General features: G+C 30.5%; 2 protein-coding genes across 3 annotated transcripts in view; both read right to left on the bottom strand.

The window, feature by feature from the left end:
* Positions 1 to 22,996, bottom strand: part of LOC118181823 (microsomal triglyceride transfer protein large subunit-like) — a 129,728-nt gene that overhangs the window by 71,131 nt on the left and 35,601 nt on the right. For both annotated transcript variants that reach the window (XM_085819874.1, XM_085819873.1), the window contains 2 exons: positions 8,352 to 8,551; positions 3,909 to 4,136 (listed from right to left, as the gene is read on the bottom strand). In XM_085819874.1, the coding sequence (XP_085676000.1) occupies positions 3,909 to 4,136; positions 8,352 to 8,551 (428 nt within the window). The remainder of the gene's footprint in view (positions 1 to 3,908; positions 4,137 to 8,351; positions 8,552 to 22,996) is intronic.
* On the bottom strand, positions 10,529 to 17,739 carry LOC118181824 (transmembrane protein 179). Its single transcript, XM_085819872.1, has one exon. It carries the CDS (start codon positions 17,419 to 17,421, stop codon positions 16,768 to 16,770), a length of 654 nt encoding a protein of 217 aa, XP_085675998.1. The 5' UTR covers positions 17,422 to 17,739; the 3' UTR covers positions 10,529 to 16,767.

The raw sequence follows: 22,996 nt of genomic DNA on the forward strand, positions 1-22,996 counted from the left end.
GGAAGAAAATGTGCTACAAACTAGCATTGCCTAATATACCAACTTATTAGAACTGTGAATTAATATTAAGTGGGTCTACTGATAACCTCTTATTAAAATTATATTTTGTAACCATTCTTATCACTTCAATAATGAGAATTAAAATTAAGAATGGAAAGATTATTTTTAATTTGATCAACATTTTATATAAAAATTAATATTTAGACATAATCAAATTTAATTTTTGGACAATCTTGAAAGTGAAATAAATCTCCTATATTGAAAGCATTATGCCTAATAATTTGAAGTCAGGAAATACCAAACATAATCTGTTATGTTTTATCCATCCAATGTAATTAAGATAGAATTTGTGGGTTATAATGCAATAAACCCTCAAAGTCTATCTTGCATGGCACTGAATGAATCATTATTGTTACATTTTCAGTTCACATATTTAAACCCAAAAAGCAGAAAAAATTTCATTTTATTCAACAAAATGATCTGCATGAATACAGCTCAGGTGGTAATAATTCTGAGTAATTTTATTATCCTCAAAAATATTCTGAATAATTCTCAAAAAACAGGAACAGAATTAACAATGCATTATGCAGTCTTCAAGAATAATCAAAGATACTTCTGCTAAGCATTGATTTTAATTCATACTATGCTATTTTACATAAAGTTCTAAATGCAAAAAATACTCATAAACCATAATTCAGAAAACAGGCACTTGCAGCTAAGTAGTTTAAAAACTCAAAAAACAGTCCATTCGGATTCAAATCTGAATTCCTACACTGCATCTGAACTGAATATGGTCCAATCCGGATCGTTCAGTTTTTTAATACAGATATTGACTCACGAGTTAATGTTATTTCATTACAGCCCTAAATGATTAGTATGAAGCTTCTTAGGAATAACAAGTAACAGCTTCTAAATAGTTCCACCTAATGATAAACTCTGCTGCACTTTCATTTCACATATCTACAGATGAATGACTAAAACAGAAGCAAAGATTTTATTTATTTATTATTTTTTTTTTTTCCAAACAAAATGAGACAGCATGTCTTAAAATAATAACTGTTAACAGCTTTGCATAATTTGATTATTCTTTAAAAATACAGCACAATAATATGCAGAAAAAGAAAACAGAATCAACAGAATTTATCAAACAATGATTATCTAATCACAAAATCACTATTTTGCATGAAATTTCCTAATGCAACACTAAAGTGACATCATTAATTAAGAATACTAGGAAATGAAAGAAATCAAACTAAAAAGAGGTGGTCTTTTGAATGGTTTTTAACTAGAAAATTTAGAAGTACCTGCAACTATGGATGTGATTGTTACTCTGACAACCACATCCATAATTTCAGCTTAGCTCCAAGCATAGGCAACATAAGTAGCTGTCATAGTTGCCAACTTAATTGTTCTCACAAGGGGAAAATATAACAGCATACTTCTTTTTGAATTATTAATGCACTTAATTTACATGATGTGCAAAAGATATTGATTGTCTAGGGCACCAAAACTATTAAAGCCAGGCTGGGTGACTGTGATTATTTACTTATCTCAACTTCTACATAAAAACTGAAAACTGATATTGTTAAAACCATGGCTAGGGGGAAGGGGTTGCAGCAAAGATTAAGTTATTAATTCTATAGATATCCCCATGATAGGAAAAGTCAAATAACAATGAATGAAGAAATTCTTAAAATAGAAACAAAAATTCAGAGGTGTGGCTAGAGGGGGGCAAGGGGACATCTGTCCCCTTGCCCCCCTCTAGTCTAGTCTATAGAATTAAGTATTTTTGATTCTTAGCAAACAGGAAGGGGCAAAACATCTTCAACTGTCCCCAGGCACTGAAAACATTAGCTATGATTCTGCAGAAATTGCTGTTAACAAGAAAGCAAACAGCATAAAACTGAAGAATTAATGCAAAGAATTTTAGATGGCAATTATTACTGACAGTCACAACTCTAAATTATTTCGAAAAAATTACTCAACAATGATTTTCTAGGGTAAGACAAAATTTCTTTCTAATTAGGAAGTTATGACTGTCAGAGAAGTTCTTGTATAGAACTGGATTAAAAGGTTTGGAGTTCCTTTTCTATTTCAATCAAATCAGAAAATAAATTTAATTTCTATTATTTTCAAAGACAATACACTTCTTGAGATTCAAATTATTCCTTTATAATAATTAATGACCAAATGGAATGATTTAATCATATGATTCAGAACTGGACCATTAATGAGAGCACTGAATTTATCCTACTGTGAATGAATTGCGCTTGTTATCATCAGTCTTCACTCTTTAGTTGACACCCAAATGGCCATTTTGCACGATACTAAATATTACTGTGGCTGCACTTGGAAACAAATTATTTTTCAGAGAAATATTAGTGATTAAAAGATAAGTGATAAGAGATCATATAAGTCATTAAAAATCTGAAGATTCAAAACAGCATGATAACTAATAAAAAAAAATTCACGGAAGGAAGCAAAACCCATAGTGCAACCCAAAATGATGAAAAAGAGTTTCTCCCAAATTTCATATATCAAAGAAATGGCTTCATCATTAAAAAAATCAACTTGATTTTATTCTAAACTACTAATACACTATACAGTACAAAGTCCATAATCCGGACTCGTCGGGACTTTGGCGATTCTGGATTAGGGGTTTTTCCAGATTATAGATCATCAATTTAAATCTGGTAAGATGGCATGCAGAAATTATACAGTTAAAAATATGAAATTATAATTTATGAAATAAAAAGCAAATATGATCGAAAGGGTATCAAAATTTACAAAAAAAAAAAAAAAAAAAAAAAAAAAAAAAAAAAAAAGAGCTTAATATTTATTTGTTTACTTTATTAAACATTTCTATCAATGTAAATTATTTAAGTTGCTTTGTTTTTTGTGCTAATACTTTCTCTTTAATTCTATAAACAAACATAATTTCTTCTTGTTCAGTTACAAAGTTCCACTGTTCAAGCCCTGTAATTGCTGTGTCGAGAATACCGACTAACTTGTCAATCGAAATTCTTTCGTTTTCAATAACCTCTCTGTCATTTTTTTCACTATCGGAAGCGCACATGTGTAAACACTTTATTGGCTTTATGCGCATGGGTAGCGGATGTTCGCATCAAATGCGCATGCGTAAACGCTTTACGCGCATACGTAAGTTTGTGGCTTTGAGGTCCGGATTATAGATCATTCTGGATAATGGACGTCCGGATTACGGACTTTGTACTGTAGTATATTAATTATATAACATGATGGCATTCTGAGATAATTCCTGTTTCTTAGGTTTGCAATGTTTTGAATATGCCAGCCTAAATGAAAAGGATACTATGAAATTATGTAAATAGTTTTATTATATGTAAAGTACTAGAAGATATTACTTTTAAAATGTCATTTCTATGCTTGCTATATTTACTTTGTCATACATAATTCATTCTTTCCATTTAAACTGTGTACATCAAGAATGAAATACATCATATCATTTTAAAATTTTTTAAGGTTTTTACAATTTTTAATACAGAAACTAGATTTAAAAAAACTAACCAGCAAAACTTTCATAATATTAATAAACTAGACATAATTAAAGATGGAAAGGCATAACAAAATTAAATTAATTTACTTCTGTATTTAGTAGCCTCATAAATCTGAAAATGCAATTTTATGTGTAGTTAAATTTCAATATTATATAAATTTGTTATTATAAAATGCTCAATATTTTTATAATGTTTCATATTCCAGGATATATATACATACATAAATAGTACCCTATAACTTAATATTTAGTAGGTGGGGGAAAAATCTTTTTGATCTATGAAATTTTTACCAGATTTAATATGTACTAAATATAACAAGAATCTATTATTTAAATGATAATATTTATTACAAAACACATTTTTTCAATTTACCTCTTTAACAGGATTATTAGTCACATGCACTTGAAATAAGCTAGCTAAGCCTTTCTTAATATTTGTTAAAGATGGAGAATCTGGCAACAGATATACTTTCTTAACTATTCCTTCATGCCAATGAATGTAAATTGGAGGATAAGACAAATTATCCAATTTTGACCAGTGTCTGTTGATTCCATCAGTAGAATGCATAGTTGATGAAACATGCAATTCTGGCTTGAGTAACTGTATGGATAAAAAATAATTAGTTTTTGAAGTAAATGAAAATTTGAAAAAAAAAATATAACATCATGGTTAATTCATGAGCAATAAAATGTTATTTATATAATCTCTCTGAAACAACTAACTGTTTAAATTATTAAAAAGAGAGAAGCATAAAATAAAATTTCTATTAATACTAATAATGTATTTAATTAAAGTAAAAAAAATTTAACTAAACTATAAATTCAATCTTATATTGCATGAATGTTAAAAAAATAACAACAACAACACTAAAAAATAGTAGTAATCGGATGTCTTTATGTTAGAGTCTAATGTTAAAAACATCATCAGTATTAACATACATTTATTAAGCACACAAAAGGAATATGGTAAAAATATATGTAGTAAAAGAACTATAGTAACAACTGATGAAAAAAAATAATGTTGCCACAAAAAAAACGAAAGTATGTTGCTACACAGGTTACAAAAATATAATCGGAAATATAATCACAAATATAAGTTATTTGCAACCCTCCCCCTTGATTACATTTCCCTCAGTCCTGCACTGAAATTTTGTTATAGTACAAGGTTTTCTTTTGCACACTCTTAGTCAACATGTCTGCTGCATTTGAACTGGAAGGCACATAGGTAAAGTTCAACAACTTCTATCTTAAGAAAAAATGCCGCAGTTCAATATGTTTGCTGCGCTCTGAAATAACATGGATTTTAGCTAAAAAAATGGCACCCTGATTATCAACAAATATGTTTTGTGGGAAGTTCAAAAAATGTTCTCCAATAAATTCTTGCAAAAATTTTTGGAACCACAGCATGGCTGCATGGCACACTGAGAAGTACTCAGTTTCAACTGTTGCAAGGCAAAATCATCTGTTGCTTCCTACTGCTCCATGGGATAGCTTTATCTGCTAGCAATACAACATAGCCATTAAATGATTATCTATCGATCTTATCACCAGCCCAGTCGGAATCACAGAACACTTCCAAATTCTTTGGATTGTTTTAGGTTCCGAAGAATATGTTGTTTGTCAGCCTAATGTTCCTTGCTGGGATAATTATTGAACTGGCTCATGTAAGTGGTAGCAAAGGCTAAATCAGGCTTTGTTCCTCTTGCCAGGTACAAAAGTCCTTCAACAGCCCGCCTACATTTTAGTGCTCCTTCAGAATACAACATGTTATCTTTAATAGCCTTGTGCATATTTCATAACTGGATTTAATGGTGTTGATGCTCCTTTAGCATCTAGTATATTGGTTGTTCCCAAGAGCTCACTATCACAGACATTTTGACCGAGAGTCACTGAGCCATCTTCCCTTCTCCTTATTCTTACTGAAAAACGGTGATGTATTTCTCCCAAATCTTTAATTATAAATGCGGTTGCAATACTGTCCTTAAATTTCTGAATGATGGAGACTTTGCAGGATGTTACACAGAGGTCATCCTCATACACACCTATGATTAACTCTTTTTCCTCACTGATGTAAACACAAGGGTCTTCTCTGGATCTTGTTAAGTTAGCTGACTTCAGAAATTTATCACTAAAGCAGACGTTCCTTTCTCTTCCAGACTAATGAATTCCATAAAGACATGTCTTTAACAAGCAAACTTCTCCATGTGGTTTCTTGTGCAGACTCACTGGTGGCTGTTCCATGAAAATTGTTTCACTTAATTTTCCATTAAATAGGCTTTAGTAATATCCAACTGATGAACCTGCCATTCTTGCTCAACTGAGAATGCTAATGAAGTTCTAATTAACTTTGTTTTTATTACAGGAGAAAATGTCTCCTTGTAGTCAATTACTTAAACTTGCGTGTAGCCAAGAGCAACTAAATGAGCTTTATGTCTTTCCACCTGTCCATCTTTATTACGTTTTCTCTTGAAGACCCACTTGCATTTCACAACTTTCCTTTTTTTTGGCCAAGGCAATACATTTTCATTTCCTTTTAAATTTTCCAACTCTTCTTCCATGGCCAACTTCCATTTTTCTGCCTCTTGGACTAATTAATGCCTCTTCCAAAGTTTCAAGATATTTCTGAAAAATCTTTCTTGGGTGTTGAGTATTCACATTCCGTTTCTCAAATTATCAGCTGCACTGCATTCCACTTATAATTCCTTTTATTTCTGGAGGATTTTCTTCATAAATTTCTGAATTATCCATGATATAATCCTTTGTCTTTAGGTGCTGAAATTTGTCTTCTGGATCAAGTCTCCTTTTCTGGTATATCCTCCACTTCCTCTTTTTTTTTTATTCGGAGACTTCATCTGTTCTTACTTTATTTTTAACATCATCTTGAGATAGGTTTCTTTTGGAAACTTTTTGGAGGGACAGTGCCATAATATTTTCTGTCATGGAAGGTTTCTCTTCAAATATGACATCTCGGGAACAAATTACTGTGCTGGCTTCCTTGATGCAAATGCTGTACCTCATCTCCATCATACTCAAGGGATGATAACCTTTAGTTGCTTTTTTGTTCTTCTTTCCCCTCTTCTGAACTGGAACATGAGCATAGCGAGCTGATCCTATAATGTGCATATGTTTTATTCTAGGTTTCTTTCCCATCTATAATCCATAAGGACTTTAATTAGGAACTGAAGACTTGTCCATCCTATTCAGTATGTAAACTGAAGTGCTGATGAACTCTGCCCATAGGAAAGCTGGAAAGTCCATTTCTTCATTCGAACATTTGAGAGTTCTGGCCATTTCAAGAACTATTCTGTTCTCTCGTTCAGTGCTGCCAATTTGTTCTTTGTTCAGTGCTGCCATTTTGTTCTTTGTTCAGTGCTGCCATTTTTGGTGTATATATAGAGCTATGAGCCTCTGCAAGATTCCATGCTTGTTCAAGATCTTTCAAACAGCTTAGTTGTCAAACTCTCCACCACTGTCACTGGAGATTTAACTAAAGTTTAACTTTATGCCCTAAGTTCTTAACAACAGTTCTTTCTCTTTTGATTACTAAGAAGTTCTCTTTTGATCACTAAGAAGTAACCAACTCAATTTGAAAGTACGATAACTGGAAGGAAGAGTATCCATTATTTTAGAATTAACAGCATTTCTGAGAGTCTGTTTTCTTCCTTATTTTGAAGTCCATTGTTCAGTTTGTTCAATAAATTTTTCAATTTTCATAAATGAGCTGCCATATAATCATCTGACCAACTGAATTTGAAGGTCTGCAAACATATGTAGTAAAGTTGGTTATTGGATGAATCTTCAAATATTTTGCAAAGTTCGAGCCAAATTTCTTCTGTGCTGTCAAATATCATTATCTTTTGTAAAGTATCTTCAGTTATGGAGTTCATAAGAACCATCATAGAGCAATTATTGGCTTTATTTAAACCGTCACATCATCTCTGTATCTCTTTCAAATCTCTTCAGCGACGGCTTGATCAGCCTTTTCAATTTTCTTTCTATAACTTCAATAGCATCTTCACGATAACTTAATATGAATGGAATTCAATATTTCCAAATAGGCCAATAACTTTTTCTGCATAATGGCTTAACTGATATCTTTCTAACTTTTTGCAAACTAACATTTTTGTAAACTAATTTGCCAACTTATGTGAGGCTTAAGAACTGCCATGTTAGGCTTACAAACTGCTGCTTACTTTTTATCTCCACTTTGCTTTAAAATTTTTTCTGCACAGTTAGAGCATTCTTGGCCCATAATCTGTTACAGTCTAATGTTACAATGGCGACCAAAATAAAAATCATCATCTGTATTAACATATATTACTAAGCACACAAAAAGAGTACAATAAAAATACACATAGTAACAACAGATGAAAAAGAAAACATTGCTACACAGAAAACTGAAAAGCGTGTTGCCACACAGGCTGCAAAATACAATGACAAATATAACCACAAATATAAAAGTTATTTGCAACAGTTTATAGTTGAAATATTACAGAAACTCGAAACACAGAACTTAAAATTATACTAAAACAAACTACTGATTTTAATACATTTACATAAAATGATGACTGTAATAAATAAATAATAGTAAACTATTTATATTGTTAGTATCCATTTTAAAAATAAGAACTCTGATGCAACAAGTTTTAATTTTGTTTTCAAAACATCATTTCCTCTGTCTCTAAATGAATGTAAAAATAACATTATACTTTTCTATTTTTAGTTCAGACTTTCTAATTACTCATATTATTTTTTAAAAACTTGACTATATATCTAACATAAATTTACTATGATGCACAACAGAAAAAGTAATAACCTCCAGTTTTAGCAATTTCTCCTTTGGATTATCAGAATTTTCCCAAATATTGGAAATTAGAAATTCAGATGATACTTTGTAGCCAACATTTCTGCCCACAGCAGCACTTCGACTGGTTATGTTAGAATCTTCATTTACGAGAATTGTAAATTGATAATTGTATTTATAAGACAGTCCTGTTTCATACTGAAGAGTTGATACTGAAAAGAACGGGGGGAGATTAGTGATGCTGATAGGAACAGTAAATTTAAAAAAAGTGTGTACATATTGAATATTTCAATTTTATATATATAAAGTAAAATTCTAATAACACATAAATATAGTAATCTTGAAAGCCTCTAAAAAGTAGTACGATCACTACATATAAAATCAAATGATATATAACTTACCATGAAGTTATTTATCATAAAACATATCTGAACATTATTTCAGTACTTTTTAAACCAAGCACAAATGACTTTACACTAAAATTACCTACAAATTTAACTAACTCCGGTTTTCCTTTTAAAATTCTCTAATCCTTTCAGCAAAATTTTAATAAACAGAGGTGCTAAATTAAAATCTTCAAAGTTTAAAACAGAAGAGAAACATGAAATTATTAGAGTCTTGTGTTTGGCATAGATTTAGTCAAAAACTCAATCAATTCTAAGGGCAAACAGGTACAGGTTCCTCTTTGCCCTCAGAATCAATAGAGTTCTTGACTAAATTAAGCCAAACACAAAGTGGTTGCTTTGCTAACTTTATACTTAAGTTTAATTCAATTAAAAACATAAAATTATCCAATTAATGAAAGCTTATCGCTATTTTTATGAGTTTACACAAGAATTTTGAGTGGCAACTTTTTATTGACTATATATGTATAAAGTTAAAATCTTCGATAATGTGTCACATATTAAACTTCATTAAATTCAGTTCAGAGATAAAATTACTGTATTTACTGGTGTATTTCTACATTTTATTGTTAAGTTCTGAAAATTTTTAAATAATCACATAATTTCCCCATTCCTCAAGGTGTTTGAAAAGCAAGCTCTCCTAAATTTTAAAATGGATTGGTCCACACAGTGACCGTTTTCATCTTGCTAGTTGATTTCCTTATGAATTTGGGGTGTATGAACACCTTAATGATGAAGAAATTATAGTGAAGAGTTTCAAGAAAACAGATGCTCTTGATGGTTCTGAAGGTGACTGCATTTGGGAAGACAGACTCAACAGTGGAGATGACAGTGACACCTGAAAGCTGTAGCAAATGATACAAAGAGCAGTTCCTGTAGCATTGAATGATTTGAGGCCTAGGGAGTAACAGTGGACAACAATACAAGCGACCAAAGATTCAAAATATAGAAAAGCAGATAATGAAGATACCTTATTAGATATTGTAATGTTAATATTACTATGTATTCTTATTGGAATGCAAGTTTCTTCTAAATAAATAACATTGTGATAGTTATCTGTTCTTTATCCATGAATATTGTTAATTTCATAATGTTCTTACTGAAACCGTGTCCTTCGGAAATCAAATTATTTGCTTAATTTTCAAGCGATAAAATTAGCAAAGAAAGAAGAGTGGGAAATATGTAAGAAAATAAGGTATATTTCACTTCAAACAATATTTTCAAATCAAAACATAACTGGGATTAAAAAAAAATAGATTTTTCATTTTTTTGTTCTAACAAAATACATATAAAAACATCATAAAATTGCTTAAACTGGATACAGGATGGCTAAAAGTCCTTATGCAAAATTTTCATACTTTTCTAATAAAAGATGTAAAAATTTGTACTTATTTTTTTAAATCCTTAATGCTGCTTTTTAATAAATAAAATTATTAACTACTCAAAATTAAACCTCAAGCACATAGGATTTAAAAAAACTCCATTTTCAGGAAGACAGGTACAGGATTCTTCAAAATACAAGAATCATCTGTAAAACTAATATCAGTCTATGGTTAACTTGGCTTTAATTTTGAATTTTATTTTGGAGTGTTTCTCTCCCATACAGCATTAACATTTTCTTTACAGTAGTTAGTATCACAAAGAATTTAATATCTAAATAGCAGAATTTTGTATACACATACCCACATTACATCACGTGTTCTAGCTTGGTTTGAAATTAAAATATCGAACAAGAATGTTTCTAATGATACTTTAAGTGTTACCTAATAAAAATAACAATGTATCCTTCATAATAATGCTTTATTGCAATGATTAACATAAAAAAAAAAAAAAGTACAGTATTCTCTATACTGTTTCACAAAGAGATTCAAAGTCAATAGCAAACATTTTCTGTTTAAAAAATATACTATATATACAGGATAAAAATTCTCAGTCATGTTAAAGGAAATACATAATACAGATTTTGGAAAAATTTTTTCTAAAGAGAAATACAAACTTGCAACTATGTTTGATATACATACTTCATATGATACATTTTACATAATAAAGATATTTACAGCATAAAAAAGAAGCAAAATCAAAAGAAAGTTTCTGCAAATTCTATGTATTGCAAAAAGGTTTTATTAAAATAATCTTTAACTATTGCAGCAGCACCAAGAATATTCTTTAACTGTTATATTGATATAGCATTAATTTATTACTTATTTAATTGTCAAATCATGAGAAAAATCACTATAGAAAATAAAACACTATATGTTAAAGAACAAATTAGTAATGCTACAGATAACAAAAATAAATCTTTGACCTCTTTGACATTAATAATGAACTGTGAAATGAATGACATGTCAATATATATATATATATTTATGTAATATTAAAAGCGCAAGGAAAGGAAAAGCCGGAGCAATGTCGATGCGTGATTAGACCCATATTGAAGAAGATTTTGATTGCGCAGTATGCTAGTAATGCTAACTTGGTAACATCTAAAGAACTTGGCAGTCGAGGCAGTTTTAATTCCATTTTTATTTCCAATTGATATTTGTGGCCACATTCACTTGGCACTCTAGTCGTGCCTTTCCACAGATTTACATTTTTGATATTGTTGGGATAGAAAGCAAGCCAGCGAAATTACATCTTAGCACAGTACAGAGCAAAAGCTGAAGTACGTAGTTATGCAAGATGGAGGCACGCGAAGAGAAAAGTTTTGGTTTACAAGGACAGTTTCAGTTCCCAATGATTACGTCATCACAGCTGAGCCGATCATAGAGTGATCTAGAAATGACGCAATGCAAAGAAGTTATTACGATTTTAGAATAGAGAGGAAGAATTAATGATTATAGTTTAATCTATAATTTTGATTCATATATTTTTATCTTACATATTCCTCCCTTCAAAAAGAAAAAGGTGTAGCGACAGAGAAGCCTTTTTAAAGAGAAAGAGTTAAAGCACAAGCAAATTAAAAAAACATAAAAATAAATAAATCATAAAATTTTTGTCCTGTAAAGTATAATTTACAAATATCAATTTTTTTTAAATAAATTTTTAATTTTTAGAGTCCTATTGAATTTTTCAGCATTTCAGTCCAAAAGTCTTTTTGTTTGAGAATTCACATAATCATAATTCTTCAGGGAAGGTTCTTGTTATTACAGAATATCACAAAATAAACTTTTACACAATCATTGCTTATAAATATTTATGATATTAATTTCTATACTGATAAATTATAATTTAACATCAGATTTTCAGAATTTATGGTTTCACCGTTATCATCTTTCATTTACAATTCCTGATTTTACCAAACTAGAAGCCTCGCAATACTTCTAAACAAACATATCCATCAATAGGGCTGTCCTCTTGAGCTAACCAGTGTGTTCTCTGCACTAGTGGCCCAGGGTGCCTAGACAGTTACTTGACAATTAAGCCGGCAGGATAGTTTCCTGCAGCCTGAAACCTCAATGGAAAATTTAATTCAGCTCTTCAAATGATCGTTTTGTGATAAATCCAAGATAATGTGAAAGAAGTGAATCATCAAGTTTGTTTTTTCAGTGTTTAAAAAAAAAATAACAGATCATTCTTCTGCTGTGGTGTTTTGCAAGTGCTTCAAAAAAATAATCACGCGTAGTGTTTACAGATTGAAAGTAATCTCTCGATAAAATGAGAAGTTCGAATGCCTAGTGAAAAGTAAATCAACAGTGAATGACCGTTTAGGAATTCAGCATAACAACGGGTTCAATGTCGATGCGTGATTAGACCCATATTGAAGAAGATTTTGATTGCGCAGTATGCTAGTAATGCTAACTTGGTAACATCTAAAGAACTTGGCAGTCGAGGCAGTTTTAATTCCATTTTTATTTCCAATTTATATTTGTGGCCACATTCACTTGGCACTCTAGTCGTGCCTTTCCACAGAAGATTTACATTTTTGATATTGTTGGGATAGAAAGCAAGCCAGCGAAATTACATCTTAGCACAGTACAGAGCAAAAGCTGAAGTGCGTAGTTATGCAAGATGGAGGCATGCGAAGAGAAAAGTTTTGGTTTACAAGGACAGTTTCAGTTCCCAATGATTACGTCATCAGAGCTGAGCCGATCATAGAGTGATCTAGAAATGACGCAATGCAAAGAAGTTATTACGATTTTAGAATAGAGAGGAAGAATTAATGTTTATAGTTTAATCTATAATTTTTATTCATATATTTTTATCTTACATATATATATATATATATATATATATAGCACCTCACGAAAGTGACCATCCATAGCCTACTAATGATTCAAAACTGATCACCAAGCAATATTTCTTGAAATGTCAAACTGAAATCCTACAATATGGTTTTATTTGAAAATAACTTTACCTGTTCCCCACTTTATATTAATCAAACTTATAAAACATTTAAATTGAGATTAAAAAATATGTGTCCATCTATATACTGCAGACTATTGGGATTACAAGTAAAATCATTTGCAATGAAATACAACATACAGATTTGTGACAATATTTTGAATCAAAGCAGTTGCCAATGTTTTAAAAATTATCATACAAGAATTAATAATATCTTATGCTTTTATACTACATGACTGCTTAGAAAAAAAGAAAAAGAAAAAAAAAATGCCATTAAAAATTTTTAGTTTTAAATTGAATTAAAAAAAAAAGAGAAATTTTTCAGAACATTTTGTATAAAATATTACTATAGAAAATAAAAGATCTAGGAGACCATTAAGCTATACATAGCTGTCTCATATGTGAATGGCAATTATAATCAGAAATATTAAAATAAATGGAGATTGAGCAAATTTCAAATTTACAACAGAACTTAATGCATTGTATGAAGTATCTGTGAATTCATAAACTATCAGAGTAGTAATCTGGTAGGATACCAGCAGCAACTGACACACACACAAAAAAAGGCTAATATTTGGAATATGGTAACAGGTAGTTTGGCGACATTTTTGTAAGACAATAAAGGTTACTAGCTAGAACTTTAGCAGTGTACATAGATAAAGTCAAGAGTGTGCGCAATGCCATTTTTGTGCAATTCTGTGATGTTTTTTTAAGTGAAAAAAATGTTGAGTAAAAAAAAAAAAAAGAAAAGCCTTTACTTCGTGAAAACAAAATGTCGTCCAAAAAAAAAAAAAAAAAAAAAAACTAGCAGGTTGCTGTAGCAGGGTTGGTCGGGCTTTTTTAAGTGAAAATAGGGAAAAAATAGCAGAGTTGGTCGCCAAAAAATCGCGAAGTTACCATAATCCAAAGATTAACCAAAAAAAAAAAAACATTAGTTTACATAACACATATTTTAAATCACTATTTTCAAAATATGTGAGAAATAAGAATTTTGTATAATGGAACATAGTTATACAGTACAAAATCTTTAATCCGGACCTCAAAGCTACAAACTTTCTGCGCATGCGTAGTACTTATCCATGCGCGTAATATGTTTACGCATGTGCGTTTAATGTATAACGGATGGTATAAGCTAATTATGTAATTATCTATTTCAGTTACTGTTGCATATTGCATTGTTCCTTAATCTTCTAACTGGATCCGGCTTATTATTTTTTGCAGACCGTTAGAGCAATTTTATAAAAAGTAAGCTCGAATTTTCGATTATGTCAAAAAGAGTTTCTGATTCTGGAGCTGCCAAAGGATCTACAAAGTGAAAGCATCAAATAAAAAGTGGAATTGCTGCAAAAAATGGATAAAGGCATGAAGAAAGTGACAGAGAGGTTAGTGAAAACGAAAAAAATTTCAACTGACAAGTTAGTTGGTATTCTCAGCACAGCAATTAGAGGCCTTGAACAGCGGAACTTTGTAACAGAACAAGAAATTATGTCTGTTTATAGAATTAAACAGAAAGTATTAGCACATAAAACGAAGCAACTTAAATAACTTACATTGAAAGAAATGTTTAATAAAGTAAAAAAATTAATATTAAGTTTTTTTTTTTTTTTTTTTTTTTTTTTTTTTTGTAAATTTTGATATCCTTTAGATCATAATTGCTCTTTATTTCATAAATTACGGTTTCATATTTTTAATTTTATAATTTCTGCATGCAATCTTACCAAATTTAAATTTATGATGTATAAACCGGAAAAAAACCCTAATTCGGAATCGCCGAAGTCCCGACGAGTCCAGATTAAAGACTTTGTACTGTATTTGCCCTTCATACTTTTTTTTGGGGGGGGGGAGTTCAAATGATAATGGTGTTTTGGGGTTCAAATTTAACCTTCCAAAGAGGACTTGAAAAGGATTACTGAACATAGCAATTAAAAACTGTAAAATATGGGACAGAAGTTTATCTCTGCTGGAACTATAATTAAGTCCATTGACAGTGCAAAGGATCAGAACAAATATATTTGAAAATCATCAAGAGAAAAATCTGAATTTGCAAAATCGCTACAAATTCTTCTGTGAAAATGATGCTACGTAGATTGCTTTGAATGTCTAATTACAGATGATGCACAACTCTGAAGTTTAAAAAAAAAGACTCAATCTCTTAAACTTAGATACAATCAAATACCTCAAAATCTAGAAATATCTCAAAAATACTTCTTCCAAGCCAAAACTCAAATTAGTAGAAGTTAGCTATTCGACAAACTATCAGAAAAATGTTAAGTTTATGATTTTTATGTTAGAACAATAACTGTCCAGTCACTCGTTTATTAAAATGAAATCTGAAGTAGATTATGTTTTCTTCTGTAACACATATTATACTTTTTAATATTCGAGGATATAAATGAGAATTTACATTTACAGAATTATGATAATCCAAAAATAAATCATACAATTATCCTTATATATATATAACTGAACTGACAAATGTAAAAGTAAGACATAAAAGTAACTATGGATTTCAAAATAAAGGTGAACAAAAGCAACACTTTCTTATTACATAAACAAAGCAATTTAATACATATAGTACATTAAGCTAGTAATTATTTAGTCTTACTGAATTCAACACTATATTTTTATCTGCATACAGTCATTTAATCTGATATAGTTCCAGGATATATTTGTTTGCCTAGCCTTTACAAATACAGCTTTAAATTTCTATTAAACATAAAATAGTATCTTTCCATCAAATTCTTTATATATATAATAGCTGGTCATACAAAATAATGTGATTGTAAATACAATGTAATACAATGTGTAATACAATGAAATGTAATACAATGTGTAATACAATAGATGTGTGTAAATACAATGAAACAAATGCTTAGTTTAACTGATGTACAATTAATCAATCTGAAATAATTATTATTTTAATTATTTTGGACTGCATTATTTAGTGTTTTAAACAAAATCACAACTATATCAACCAGATTGCATTATACATATAATTTACAATAAAAGTATGCAATCTTTGTCATGAATGAAATATGTCTGATAATCAGAAATTTGCCTTAAAATTTTACATTACTTCAAAAGAAAAAATATAATTCATACACTTTAAAACAAAAATATTTACTTCATATACTCATTCATGTCAAGTTTGCATACTTAGGAAAACTTAAAACCTAACAATTATGACATAATAATAATAAAAAAAAAAAATAAAGTATAACAAATTAAAATTTCTGACCCTGTTCCAACATTTTGAATTAGTCTCATTAACAATTAACACACATATGTATCTAATAATTTCTAAATGATAAAATAAAAATATTTTAATGGATATTTAAAGGTTTCAGGAATATAATAAAAAGACTACTAAATTTAGCATTTAACATTATCATATGTAAGTAAATCGTAAGACATTGCTAACACATATATAAATTGCAGATTTATATATAGCATTTAATCTAAAACGTATTTGATTTTACGTATATACATGTTCGTTAAAATTTATATAGAATATATATATTCACATCACATCCATTTTTTTAAATAGCTTGACTTAGTTTCAATGCAACAGATTAATATGCAAACCTGAAAATTAATATATTAGTGCAGGTCCTTGATTACACAGATCTGTTCAATATGTTTCCTCATATAGTCAGCACATATAGAATTTATACTCATTCCGTTCAGTCACTAACAGAATTATCACACTGGTTTATTATTTTTTGCCTCTGCCTTGCCATGCTTACTCTTATAACTTCTTTCTCGTGGTACCGACATAATTTCAATGTTGACAGGACAGTAAGGAGGACCCAGCACACCCATGAACTCCATATTCCGAATTGCACAGTTCCCACTTGAAGAAAGAATCCTTTAGTTTGAACATTATCCGCTTTACTGATTTCCATTATTGAAGCATCATCACAAGAACGAAAACGTTGCGTCACAGCATCACACCATGTTTTGAAGCCGAGTGTTACTAATATCGAAGCTGCAAATACCATTACAGACAACAATAATGTCATTAAACAGTCCAAAAATGCTGACAAAAAAGAGCTATCAGTTTCTTTTCGAAGCATATAAAACATACGGACAGACTGAATCAGAGATATCAAAACTAGTAATGATCCGACGAACAAAGTATATATACAGTAACCTTTCGATGCCCAATCTGCATTAAAATTACCATCATCACCAAAATTACCAGTTGTGAAAAGTAAGCAGTGGCCTTTAAAATACTGCAAATTCAGGGTAAGCGGTGCGACAATGCAGAGAGAGAGCATTAAAGCAACAAGATATCCTGTTGCTTGAAAAAGTAGCAAAACGTTGTTTACGGCCATTTTAGAGAGTAACAATTAATACATACTAACACAGAAATGCATTTTCCATTTCACATAATTGTCTTGTTTAGCAACATCGAGGTCTACGGTTAAGATACAAGTTCGATTAGATTGTGGCTCCATCTGTAGCAAAGAATTTCAATTTGTCACACAATGAAGAAACTAGAAATTCCAGATACGGTTTCACGTTTTGAAAAGTACGTATGCGCGTAACTAACGCATTTTCTGAAATTCAGAATTTCTGAAATTCCTTTGTAAGAATGATGTTAAGAAGGACTTCTTAGTGCTACTTTGGTAGACGGTTGCACGGATTTTGGCGATTTTTTGGCAGTTTTTCTTTTGGCGAGTATTACGACTTATGGTAAACCCATTGCTGGATAAGTTATTTATGGTAACCGGTACTTTGTTGTCATTTTATTTAAAAAAATAATGCGTGTTATTATACATAAATTCTGTGTTTTAAATATTATTTATGGCTTCTAAATATTAAAAATCAATTACATTTTGCATTTTTTATTTGAAATAAAAATTTTATTGTTTATGATATTTTATCAAATTTTATGCTGTGGATGATGTAATCAATGACGTCACCTTACTTTAGAAGTAATTGGTTTTAATATCTATAAATTTAATCTAATGTTTTAAACATTATTTATGGCTGTTAAATATTAAAATAAAATTTAATTTTGCATTTCTTTTTTAAAATGATTTTATTATGTATGATTATTTAAATAATTTTAATTCTAGACGTGATGTAATCAGCTCTTTGATTGGTTATAGAATATTTGTGCATTAACGAGCTGTAATCAGCTCCCTGATAGGTTGCTGAAAATTTGTGCATTATCGCGCCATTTTAAAATTTAATTCATATCTTCGAATTCCTTCAAAAATGTCTCCTTCAAAGATGAATGTTGTTTTTGATAAGTACCAAGAATTTTTTGTATCGGAATCAAAAAAAATTGTCCTTTGAGACCTTATTTTCGCCAGCCTGGCTTTCCTAATCAAAGATTTATTTATAAATTCTTACAAGGGTCAGAGGAAATTTATTTTAAATTTTTGGAGGAAACCTCGCTAATTGCTTCTTCAATGAAGTGCGAAAATGTAGATCACAGATGAAGATCGTTAGAAGAGCCGATTCTGAGACGGCCGTATATGGTATTGTGGTCATGTTGGAAGAAATAACCGCTGTAACGGTAAGAAAATTATTAGACATTCCTCCTTTTTTACCGACAATAAACTAATTGCTGTCATTTTAGCTCTAGTGTACGACGCGTTTTTATTTACTTATTTTTAAGTATTTAATTTAAGTTATATTTAATTCTTTTAAACGTTGGTACGGTGGTTTTATTTCGATATTCAGTTTACGTAATATTTTAATCCAATTAAACGTTGGCGCAATGTTTTTATAGCGGTATTTTATAGCGGTTTATTTCTGTGTTATATGAAAGTAATCATTTAACCTTTCTTTAGTATTTTATACTCGTAGTAAATGTATTTATATACATTTGCTTGCCATCTTAAAAAACAATGTTTTCAACAAAAAAAATTAATCCATTATTTTTAACGATATTTATTTTTTTAAAGTTTCGAATACTTTACTATGCGGAAAATAACGTAAAAATGGCGTTTTTCAAGATGGCTGACGATTGTAAAAACCGCGCCAACAACTGCGCCAAAGTAAATCGCCAAAAATCCGTGCAACCGTCTACCAAAGTAGCACCATTTATTTGCAACTTATGCAACTTATTAACCCCTTTTCCACCGAAAAAACAAAACAAGAAAATAACCCGAGTTACAGTTTTTGAAGAGACAGGTGTAGAAGCTACAGGATTAAAAAGATTATGGAGACAGATGCAATAATATTACTAATAATGTTAGATAGGACAGTAAATGTACACCATTTTGTCCATTCATCAACTTATTTCTTATATAAATAATATCTCTAAAAAATTTAAACACAACCAAACAAGTTTATTCTACCAAAAAATAATAATAATAATGTTTTACAGCTGTTGCCACTCAAAGCAAAACTAAAAAGGAAATTAATATTACACTGGTTGAATGTAGATGAACAATACTATACTCAACATACTCCCACCTTTTGATAACAGGATTTTTATCAAAACAAATATTTAATTAAACCAAAATTTAATATAAAAGTCTATTTTAAAGATCACTTAAAAATCTATTTTAAAGTTCAAAGTCCTTGAATTTAGAAGGCAGTTTTATAGCTCGACCACTTCCTAATCTAATCTATAGCGCTCATCCAAATAGTCATGAAACGTTTTGCCGTCTGGATCACAAACTGGTTTAGGTTTAAAAATTACTTTATGAAATAAAGATTTCATTCTAACCTTTATCCTTCCTGTGTGAGTTGACTCAATCATTTCTTTCTTAACCTGTGATTTAGAATGAATTTTAGAATTTGTAATCTCAACACCTGATGTTTTCAGAAGCACTTTTTTCAAGTTGTTCTTCACCGCACTCGTCACTTTTACTTGGTCCAGTCCGATGGTTCCAATCTTCGTTATCGGAATCCTCATCATACGGAAATTTTGGACATCCTTCTTCTTGAATAGCATAATAATCATCATTAAAAAGATCTTTCGTTTTCTGGTCAAGTTTTTCAGGATCGAAATCACTTTCAATATCATCTTCGTTATTCATTTTGACCGTCACTTCGTCAATTCATTTTGACCAGGCTTTTCTTTCAACTTAAAAATTTTTTTCTTCAAGTTCTTTTCTCTTTAAATCTTTCAAACGTTTTAGAAATTCTCTTTTCTGCTCTTCCTTCCTTTTAATTCTTTCAACGCATTCTTCATACTTCTTCTTTCTTTTATTATCAACACGTCTGAGAGGATCTTCAATCATCTTTGGATATCGTTTAATGAATTTTGAATCCGGCTCTTCAAATCGGAAAATATACTTAGGTTCAAACAATTCTTGCCTTTTCATATCTTTTTCATCATCACTTGACACTGCAATATCTGTTTTTTCACAAGTCGGAATCTCACCATTTTTATATTTTCCTTTACACTTTGTATATAAAATAAAATCTCTTAAAATTTTCTTATTCTGATCCAGGTTTGGATCATTCCTAAACTTCTTCAAAAAGGATATTTCTTTCTTAACATGTTTTGGTACTTCTTTTTCTTGACCTTTTAAACATTTTAAATAATCAGCATCTTCATCTTCTCTTAAATTTGCTATAAAATGATCATTTACGACCTTATCAATTTCACTTCTAGATTTCAATTCAAAGGGATCTGTAATGCCAATAGCTTCTAATTCCCAAAAGCTTCTGATATCTTGATTGTGAATTAAGAGGGAGGTAACAACAGCAGCAATAGAATTTGCATCTCCAGTTGTTGGCGATTTGCCCATCAAAACCCATCCGAGTAGTGTTTCCGTGGCAAAAATGCCTGTACTTAATTTCTGTATTTTTCCTGTATAAATATTTCCTGCAAAGTCTGAGCCTATCGAAAGATGAATCTGTGGGTTGACACAATCAACATCTGTGATATAAATTCCCTTTCCAGCTAATTCTGATATCCAAGGTCCTTTTTGTAAACTAGGTATAGATCCACAAATTATAGGCTGATCTAACACAGAAATATTGCAGCTATAACCAGCATGCAGATTCTCAACAGTTATTTTATAACACAGTTATTTATGATTCGTATCAGATATCCTTCCTCCAAACATAACATGTGTTAATTTTTTATGAGCTTCTGATTTTATTCCTAAGGATTCTACTGTTGATTTTAAAACATAGGAATATTCAGATCCAGTATCGATCAACGCTCGAAGATGAAGTTTCTTTCCGGTACAACTCTGATATACGCCCTAATTTCACCAAATGTGGCGATATGTGTTCTGCGTTGGTTTTTGGCGCGATTGCGTGTTGTATGGCAACCCTGTTGACGTTGAAAAATCTTTTGCTGGAGCACGTTGGTTCGCTTTACTGTCTGAGAAGATAGGGTGGAAAGATAAAATGGTGGCAGTTGTTGAATTGAAGTTCGGCAAAAAGAAATATCATTGTGGCCATCCTGTTGAGGGTCAGTGGGTATTTGGAGGAGTGGAAAGAGGGTCTGGGAGATTATTTTTAGTGGCTGTGTATGATAGAAATAGGGATTTGTGATTATTTGTGAACCATAGAATGAATTTTCTGGATAGTGTGTCTGGCTGTCATATAAATACGATGGTGATTATGTGGAGGCATGTTAAAGGCGGTATGAAATTGGTATTTCGGCTGTTCGAAAAAGCATTAATTCATGGTAAGTGCATTTTATTTTATTCTTGTTCTTATTTTGTAGAATGTTATGTTCATTGTTTTTTTAGTATTAATTTCTGTCATTATTGTTGTTTTTTTGAATTGTTTTAAATTTATTTTAGTTTATTTTGTTGATTAGTGCGTAGTGTCTAGAGTGTGCAATTCGTAGATCTTTTTTAAAGTTGAAACAGAACATGGTATTCTTTGAAATTTATTGTTGTTATGTTAATTTATTAAAGCGAGGTGTGAGTAGTTCGTAGTTTCGTTCGTTGCCTAAATTGTGCAATTCGTAGATTTTTTTAAGTTTAAACAGGATGCTGTGTACATGATATTCATTGAAATTTATTGTTGTTATGTTAATTTATTAAAGCGGTGCGTTGTTCGAATATTCGTTCGTTGCCTAGATTGTGCCATTCGTAGATTTTTTTTTAAGTTAAAACATATCGCTGTGTACATGGATTCTTGTCAAATATTTTTGGTTAGAAACTTTAGGTTTTTGCTATCTAAATTTTTTGTTTTTGTTTCGGATTTTTAGCTTAAATTGTGTGTTCAAAACGTGGTTTTTGCATGTGCGAAATCCGTGTTTTTGGAGACATTTTAGGCTTAAAGGTCAAAATGTAAACAAAAAATTTAGATAGCAAGATGGCAGCGTGGAGTTTGGCGAGAAATTTGGCGACTCGAGGGCGCATATCAGAGTAGTTCCTTCTTTCCTTCATGTTGAATGGCAACCACTAAAGTTTGAAGCAAAACTCTTCCTGAAGTGCCTGTTGAAGAAAGAGTGCTAATTTCACAAATTTTTTTATTGCATTCGACAGGAACTTTTGATTTCTACTTAAATTCTGGACAATAAACAATGGGTACTTTTCCGTTTTGTCGGCGCAAGCGATAAAGGTCGCCAATAATGGTACAACCGATGCCAAACGGAATATCCTCGCTGGTAACCTTTTACGCCTCATTTTCAAAACAAGTCGCAGCCTTTTCTTATCATATTGATTGTTTCTTTCAATACTGGCATATAATTACATAGAATTTTTATCAGATAGCTCAGTTTTATGTCTAAGGCCATTTTCGGTAATTAAGTCAATTAGGATGCAATCACAGCGCTTACCCGAAGCCGAAAATATAGAAAAGGTAGTCAAGGGTTAAATTCATCAATTCTTAATGAGAATGCATTAGCAAAGTAAAGCACTACAGTTTTACATAATTTCTGAGTAAGCTATTCGTACGAATTGAAATATTTCTTGCATTTAAGCTTGTGTTTCAAATTAAGATTTAACTTGAAATTAATGTAGATAATTACTG

Source organism: Stegodyphus dumicola, chromosome 7, assembly GCF_044657685.1.
Source record: "Stegodyphus dumicola isolate Sdum_Otavi_A_Nest chromosome 7, ASM4465768v1".
Classification (NCBI taxonomy): Eukaryota; Metazoa; Arthropoda; class Arachnida; order Araneae; family Eresidae; genus Stegodyphus; species Stegodyphus dumicola.